We start from the raw sequence: 9047 nt of genomic DNA, 5'->3' as shown, positions 1-9047 counted from the left end.
GTTGGTGAGCTGCCTTGAACCACTGTAGTCAATGTGCTGCAGCTTGACCCACAACACCCTTAGGAAGGAGTTCCAGGATGCAGTCCCTAGTGACTGAAGGAACAGTGATATTTTCCACTTGGGGAACATCCTGGAAGTTCTCATGTCTGCTGACCTTGGCCTTCTAAATGGTCATGAGTTTAGTGGAAGCTTTTGTGAACTTCTGCGGTGAATCTTGTAAATAGTAGCAGCAGTGTGTACTAACTTCAGTTGAGAGAGTAGGCAATGTGGCCCATTAATCCTACTCTACCACTGAACTAGATTCTAGTTGATCTTGTACTTAGAGTTTATTTTCATACCACTATCTTGAAGTCAGTCTTGTGACTGAATTTTAGCTGCTTCCTTGGGCAGAGAATTCCAGACTCTGTTCTCATGAAGGAAGTTCCTGTTCATCTGTTTTAATGCTGGTCTTTGTTAAAATTGTCCTCTGCTCTAGTCACCTTCAGTACCCTACCATGTTGAGCCCAGTGAATATTTTTCACATCACTGCCTTTCCTTTGAACTCCAGAGAATATGAAGCTAGTCCCCTCCATCTCACCTAGGCTGTCCTACCACTGAAATTTTGATTTGAACTTTGTTCTCAGGTCAGTCCCTTTTTTTGGGAACTGAACATTGCTCCACAATTAGCCTCACCAAGCTCTATGTAACTGCAAGCAGCCACCTTTCCCTGTTGTGCTCCAATTGTCCTGTAGTCAAGGCCATGTACCACCCCTCTAGCTGCTGCTACACCTGCATGTTGACTTTCAGTGGCTTATGAACTCGTCACCCTGATGGTCATGGATATCAACACTGTCCAATCACTTGAAGAAAAACTTCACACTTTCATTGCCTACCACTTCATTAAATCAGCTCAACTCAATGCCCTTGAAGCTGCTTACTTACAACTGATGTAGTGGTGTGCAGGGATAACTTGCTTGAAGGGAATAAAGTGCTTTTTGATCTTTGTTCCCATTTTAGCTTTTTTGGTTTGGAATCTGTGCCCTTTCAGTGGGCAAAATGAATTTGGATAAACTAGCTATTACAAAATCCAGATGTGGTTGTCATGTCCTCCCATGGACTCAGCAGTTCAATGATTGCTGAAGTGCAATTGTCAAGCATCCAGCTCTCACCACATCAGGTATCAAAGTCTGCTTTGATCAAATTGTGATAGCAGGTGGGTGTCACCAACTTTTTTCTTCCCTCCCTCATGGGATGAAGGCATCACTGACAAGGCAGTTGAGTCACCCACATTGCTGTGGGTCTAGAGTCACATGTAGGCCAGACCAGGTAAGGATGGCAGTTTCCTTCCCTAAAGGACATCAGTGAACCAGATTGGTTTTTCCTGAAAAGTGACAATGAATCCACTGTCATTATTAGATTCTTAATTCCTAATTTAATGAATTCAAATTCCACCACATGCTGTGGCAGGATTCAAACCCAGAACATTATCTGGGTCTCTGGATTAACAGTCCAGTGATAATACCACTAGCCCACTGCCTTTTTTAACATCCTGGTTGCTACCACCTGGCAGCAGATCCACTGTCAGTCTTCCTTGTTCCACTTTCTCCTGTCTTCAAGTACCTGTTTCCTTTGACCTAAAGGATTCTCCTGATTGGGTGAACTGCAGGCCAGACCATTAGAGGTGCACAGCCATGGCATGTAGCCTGCTTGTCACTGCCTTGTGCCTTGCCCATAACCACCACCTCTACCAATTCATTGCCAAAGCTCCTTCCACAACACCTGAACCCAGAACTCCTTCCCCTCAAGGGTAAGGGCAGCAGATGCATGGAAATGCATCCATCTCCAAGCTTCCCTTTGCATCATTCCTGATTTGGAACTCACTGTTCCTTCAGTGAACTATACCTACCTAACTACTTTTGTACCTGTACAAACTCTGCAATTCAAGAAAAATGCCACCTTGGGGAAATGAGGGCTGGGCAATGATTGGGCATCATTAGCAAGGCAATCTGAATAAAAGACCATTAGAATGTCTGTCTGAATTTTATTGCTAGCCATGAGTGAATTCAAGTTCACTCAGTTCTGCCCTTTAGGATTCCATTCTTAGCTGATGGTCTTTTTTTGCTTTGAGTGGCCTTCAATATAGCAGTCTGAACATACAGCAACACTTCACTAACTAACTAGAAATGTCTCCATGTCACTGCTTGATCTTTTTCTCATGGGACCTTAGTTTAATGTTAAATCACAAATGGCATTTGTGATGCAGACCTCTTCCCCAGTATGATACTGAAGTCTGCTTTGTGCTTGATACCACCTGGAAAAAACTTTAGTTCAAGCTAAATCTGAACTAATAGCTGACCACTGATATTTGCCAACAGACCCACAGTGGTACTAATCAGCTTATTACTGACATTTTCAGAGCAAAAGGTTATTTCAGATGAAACAACTATATTTTTGAACTATTGAGCTGACTTCAGCTTTTGAAGTATAACAATGCTCTAATTCTAACTTGTGACACATGCAGGACACTAGCTGGGTATGAGGGGTTTTTGAATGTGCAGGATTTTTGTAGTATCCTGGTTAATAATGATACCTTGGGTAAAGCATGTATGATTTTAAAAATCCTGGTGATGGTGGCATGGGACATTGGATCTGGGTCACTGAAGTGAGCATCCCATTTCTGACAAGTCTGCATATGAAAGGACTGAATAGACAGTCGCTCTTCAGACAGATGAGTGTTTGTTTGCCTGTCAAGTTGACAGCCAAGCAAAGGGAAATGTCTCATTGATATTGATCAGCCACTTTTTAAAAAAAACTTGAAGTCATAAGTAACTTTGCTACAACTGTTGAGAAGTCTACAGTGTCTCCTCTCTTAAAAAGAGACATATATTGCATTATCAATGCAAAAAATGTAGACTGGCTACAATAAACTTCTACAATGACCATAGCTGGACAATGAGCCAAATGAGTCTCCATTACAACCTAACTAGATTTCTGGATATTCTAATCAATCTCAGAACAAGACAATTAATATAATGTGCTATGGAATTGCAGCATTAAAGGGACACTTAAAACATCTATAGGCTGTTACTAATGTACCTCTAAATCACCAGGAGAAACTACCATTACCTGTTAAGGTTGCTGGCCAGGGAACTTTGATGGAATGGTCAATCTTTCATTCTTGGTGGTTTTTGTAGTGATTTAGTCTGCAGTTTTTGCAGATCAGTTGAAGTACTGGTTGTTTTAGAGCTTTTTTGTAAGCTTAATGGCTTGAGTCAACTGCAGGCTGTGATCACATTAGGCTTTTAAGACAATTGGTTTACAATTTATCTTCTGTTAGGACATGATGTCCTGCAGTGATCTCCCTCTTAATTGTTTTGTCTAGCACCTCAGTTTGTGACTCGAGCATACCAGTTTGACTATTTTACTGGCATGCTCTGAATTAAGCCACATGGCCTAAGCTAAGGGTCAAAAGGGCACAGCTGATCTAGGAGTTGCCTTGAGGGAAGGCTGAGCAAATTGGACTTGTTGATCACCCAAACTACCTACAAGGTGGATACATTGAGGATACTAATTGGGGAATGTAGAACAAGGGGAAGGGGCTTCACTTCAGATGGCGGTATCTTGTCTGAATTTTGACTCTTGGAGCACAACTTTCTGGAAGTTGCATCTTTGAACACATTTGAGCTGAGTTGCAGATTCTTAACTCCACTTCCCCACCAATTCTGTTAAGGCCTCAAAAGGATTTATCAGGCTTGATGGGCCAAAGGCCCATCCATTGTGCTTTTGGAAATTAATGTCTACTTGGTATGCTAAACACATTGTCTATTTACCAAACAAGTCCACTTCTAGTTTGTCAAAATACTAGCTTCTTTAGCAAGGTTTATTTAAGGAGATGGAAAATGAGGTCCATTTTAGTGACTCACTTTGTAGTGTTAAAATGAGACTGCTTAAGATGTTTCCAATAATCCTACAGTAAATCAAACCTATTGATTCTGTCAAATCATAACCAAGTTTTAAAATTCCTGTCCAGAAAGCTTGCTGACTTGTAGTCAATGAATTTTTATAACTTGCTATGTCATGTGGTATGCTGTAAAAGATGAGATGGTTTAGACTTACTCCAGTCCACCTATTGCTTCATTCAGGGTTTACCCCTTGGAAGCTAATTCTACTAACAATTAAAAGCTCACAGCCAGCTGTAGCTCCTCTGATTAAAGTGCTATCCTCCCCAGAGATGACAGCCTCAAGTAATCAATGACTAAAAGCCACTTTGTTACAGCTGTGATTTTTGGAAGTAGTCTGCTCTTAGATTACATCAATTCCTTTTGTTCTATCAGATCTGGATCTTCCACCAATGAATCACATTACCACCAGCCTACTCTTGGAATCCTTAACAATATTAGATTTAACATGAATTTAACTAGACAAAAGTGACTTATCTGTTCTGAGTATCTCTTACTCCAGTTTAGTTCTATAGTGTTTGACCACTGGTCAATGGCACCATGAATCTCTGGCATTGTCTACCCCTCAACTTCCACACTCGTGGAAGTGGTTAATGAAATGGGGAAATTTTAGTGTTGCCTTAGAAATAAAGGCAAGAAATTTCAGTGCCTTTTGAAATGAGCATGTCTGCTCAACCTTCTTGGTGAGGTGCCAGAAGTGTGCTTTCCACTTGTGGAAAAACATGGGATGGAGTGAATTGGCACATGAGTAAAGACAGTAGTTCCTATGCATCAGTAACTTGAAGCAACAGCAAAACCATCATAACAATGTCTCTGGCCAAAAAGGAATTGTATTGGGCCACAACCCAGTACTTGGGCACAACAAGACAGACTGGTTTTTGTCTTGTATAACTCTTTGCAATGAGGTGTTGGCATTTGAGAAGGAAATGTTAGCATGACCATGTTTCAGATTGTGTTCCTCATTGATTTGTACATCTGTAGTCCATGCACAATCAATATCATAGAATTCATGTCTTGGCAAATTTGTTCACTTACTATTTAGTGAATAGTACTAATGGCTAGGCCAGTCCAGTTCAGTTACCACTAGCCAGAAACTGAACTAGGTGAGCCACTTTCTCCAAGAGTGGGTCAGGGAGTAACTCACCACCTGACTCCCCAAAGCCAGGCCACCATCGACAAGGCACATGCAGGAGTATGATGGAATACTCACCACTAGCCTGAATGGATGTAATTCCAACAATGCTGAAGCTTGACACCACCTAGGATAAAGCAGGCCACAAGATTGGCAGCACATCCACAAACATTGAGTAGCAGCAGTGAAGAAATTCAAAGGCTGCTTGAACAATATATTCCAAACCACCTCCACTTCTCCTTTAGAAGGAAAAGGGCAGCAGACATGGAACATCACCCCCTGAAAGTTCCCCTAAGCCACTCACCATCCTGACTTGGAAATACATTGTTCCTTCACTGTTGCTAGGTCAAATCCTAGAACTCTCTCTACCTACAGCAGTTACACTGTCTTGGTTCAAGGCAGCAGCTAACCACCAGGAGCAATAAATGCTGGCCAAGTCAGTCATACTTGCTGCTTGTGAATCTCATCAGGCCTAGATGTGTATGAACTTGGTAATTAGAGCATTGTTGTAACAGCATTGGCAACTTGGGTATCCTTTTATACCTTCCATCATTTGGGTGTAGCTTGAATTGCTGCAATGTGGTAAGATCTTGGCAATGTTCCCAATTAAAATTGCTTCTGCCTGTTTTGCCACTAATTGTACACTACTTGCAATTATGCAGATTGCTCCTACAGGTTTATTATCTGGTAAATATTTCTTGGATCTCCTGCTTGAGCAGGAAATGCTAGGATGACCATGTCTTAGATCATGTTCCTCATTGATTTGTATGACTGTTTGAGGCAGCTCTAGAGCTTGTTTTAATGTCCATTTATCATTCACCTGACATCTAGAATGTTTCTATTCACAGATAACAATATGGGTGGCAGGCTAAGTAGAAAAAGGAGGGGCTACAATGTGAATGACCCCAAAGAGAGCAAATCTGCTGCAGAGTCCACTGACCAGCCTGAAGTGAAACAAGATGAGCCTGAAAGCAAGGATGTTTCCAAGGAACAGCTCAAGACTCCAGAAGCTGAGCTGCCTGACCAGCAACCAGATGAGGCCCCCAAAGTAACTAGTGAAACCACTGAGGGAAACCAAACTGATTCAACTGTGACCATTGAAGGCAAAGCAGCCATTGGTGCTCAAGACCATGAGGCAGTACTCTCTTCAGAGGCACAAGAGAGTGCAACCTGCACAAATTCTGTAAAAGCAACAGAACAACCAAGCCAGGAGGACCATCAGACAACTAAGGCTGAAATTGAATCTAGCTCAAGTGCTGAAGTTCATGTGCCAGTGTCTAGTGAAGAGACCACACTAAGTGGTGTGGTGGCAGTGAGCAGCCCAAATGGAGAAGCCCAGGAGAAACCAGTTCTCCCCTCAAAGCATGTGAATGAAGGCCCAAATTTGCCAACAGAGAAACTAGAGTCTGACCATGCTGCACCAAAAATCATGGAAAACAACAAACAATTAAACTCCAGTGTGAGCCTAGATGTCAAAGTTCAATCTGGCCAAGTTCCTGAAGGAATAGCTGAGACATCTGAGCAGGAATTGACCAAAACCCAGGATAGTCTTTCTGAGCAAGCTGAAAGCTCTGACCTGGAGACCAAGTCTGAACCTGGAGCTGAAAATGTGCCCCATGAGACTGAGACACCAAAATTGTCTGAAATAACTGAGGAAACCCCTATTGATCTTGTCTTGAAGAATGAAGTGGCCAAATGTGCAGATCTCCAGAAAAACCTATCTGGACCAGGCACTATGGATGAAGTGCAGGAAAAGATGGTGAGTAAATCTACTCGTACTGCCCAAGTAGTAGCTGATTTAAAAACAGAAAATTCTGATCACTTACACGATGGCTCTGTTCAAGGGGTCACTAACAAAGTGCCTGAAGATCAGGGCCAATTGCTGGAAGGTTCTGGAAATCTATCTGTAGACACTTTGAGGGAGGAAAGTGTGACAGATTTAGTTCCAGTAGAACTGAAGGGTCCTGAGACTGACCCTGCTCCCAAGGCTGTTAGTGTACCAGAAAAGACTACCCATGTAGTCACACAATCACCAGATCCCATAATGGCTGAATGTGCTCCAGGGACTTCTCCTCCAGTAACTGAGAAGGTCATCCAATTAGGATCTCCAGATGCCACAGCAGAAGAATGTTCTCCAGAGACTCTTCCAAATGCTGACAAGGAAATATCTGAAACCAGGCTTGAGCAAACTCCAGAAATGAGCCACCAAGACAGGGCAGAAATAGCCCTGCTCAACAGCAGTTCTGAGAAAATACCAGCTATTAAGCTAACTGTCTATACAGAAGCCTTGCAGGAAGAGAAAATAGAAATGGACACAGAACTAATGACTAAGGAGTCTCCAAATCATTTTGACACCAAGGATCCAGATCCAGATCCACAAAATGAAATGCTTCCTGAGAAACAGTCCACTTCATGCTTAGTTGAACTGATTTCAGACCAAGAAGTTGTGAAAGTAGGTAACACTTCAGATCATCCTGTCTCTGAATCCCAGAGTTCTTCTCTGGATGTTGGGGAACAGAGTCTAACAGATCAGACCAAGACAGAAGCTACTGTTCCTACTGAAAATGTGTCTGTGGTTGGTGCATCAAGCCAGATTGAAAAGACCAGCCTTGATGAGACTCCCATTGCTAATGGGACCCCATTAGATACTGGAGTGGGAGATTTCAGCAAATCCATGAGTAAAGTCAGTGGTCAAGATGCTACAGCTGAAGAGTATCTTCAAGACCAGAATTGTGATATGAAGTGATAGAACAAAATGTAAATCCATTGAACAAGCAGAAATAGATCTTTGGAGGAATCTGATCAAACCTTGGATTCAGGGCTGAGTCAGTGACTGCAAAATGGGATGCCAAAGCAGTGAGGCTTTTACACAAATGAATCACCTGTGGAAGATGTGGAATTTGAATCTTGTTCAAACTGGCTAGCAGCTAGGTTTTGATTTGACTAAAGACTGAGCTTAATGCTGCAAGAAGGGGACACTTTTTTTCTCTTGACTTGCAGTATATGAATTTGACTGGTTCCATGATTTTATCTCAATACAGATGATAAATTTTGAAGATCAATGAAGACCCAGCCTTGTGCCAAGAGCTTTTGGGATACAAGCTGTCACATGATACTTTTCAGGCATGCAAATCTACAAGTTTGAATACTAAATGCTATGTTTTGAGATGCACATTTGAGTAGTTGAGGTAACTCTGAACCCCTCTTGCAAGAAGATCAATTGTAACTAATTGGATAATGTGAAGGTTTTAAAATTTAAATGCTTTGAAAACTTAATAAATTATGTATCATACTTGACCCAGTTTTGAGTTGTGTAATATTGCACTGGCAAAAGTTGCCATTTCTCCTAAAAGGATGGATAGTTTTGCTTGTTGCCCTAGTGCACTCCTCAATAGGAGTTGGCTAGCTGTGGCAACAACAGGCTGAATCTCAATCTCAAGTGCTGGCACCTTGGCAGGTGTAGCAGACACTAAAGCAGAATTTGAATCCTTTAAGTCTGTTGTTTGGCCTTGAACCAAACAGCATCTGTGGAAAGAAAGGAGTTGGCGCCTGCTTGAGTTTTTCCAGCACTTTTTGGCAACAAAATAAAATGAGTTACTGTAACTAGATAGTGGGGAAATTCTGGAATCTTGCTTTAATTTGGTAACCCTAATCCAGATCATGGTCATGGCTAGGATCTGGGCTGCTGGCTGATCTTAGCATAGGAAGAATGTTAACCAATTAACAGTTCATTCTGTCTAGAATTGGTGTGCTGAAGGGAATAAAACTTAAGTGGGCTGTAGGTGTTCTTTCTGCCACCAGTTGTCAATACTGGAATTCAAGTACATACTGCAGGCAAATTTTAGCCTGGAACAACAGTGGCCCCATTAGTGTTCACTTTACCTCCGCAGACTTGCCCTATTCTAGTTCTAATGTTACACTTCAACATGGCTGCATTTAAACTAAAGATGTACAGGGTGATTTTGTTTAATACAAAC

At 41.9% G+C, this 9047-nt stretch overlaps 1 protein-coding gene across 1 annotated transcript in view; it reads left to right on the top strand.

The window, feature by feature from the left end:
- si:dkey-56m19.5 overlaps positions 1 to 8367 on the top strand; it is an 11027-nt gene extending 2660 nt beyond the window's left edge. The window contains exon 2 of the mRNA XM_020520846.2: positions 5919 to 8367. Coding sequence (XP_020376435.2) covers positions 5919 to 7816 — 1898 coding nt within the window. The 3' untranslated portion in view covers positions 7817 to 8367. The remainder of the gene's footprint in view (positions 1 to 5918) is intronic.
- Positions 8368 to 9047: the final 680 nt, after the last annotated feature.

The sequence above is a fragment of the Rhincodon typus genome, chromosome 15 (assembly GCF_021869965.1).
Source record: "Rhincodon typus isolate 14 chromosome 15, sRhiTyp1.1, whole genome shotgun sequence".
Taxonomy (NCBI): domain Eukaryota; kingdom Metazoa; phylum Chordata; class Chondrichthyes; order Orectolobiformes; family Rhincodontidae; genus Rhincodon; species Rhincodon typus.
Note: the sequence above shows the minus strand (reverse complement) of the source record. Positions and strands in the feature narration are given on the sequence as shown.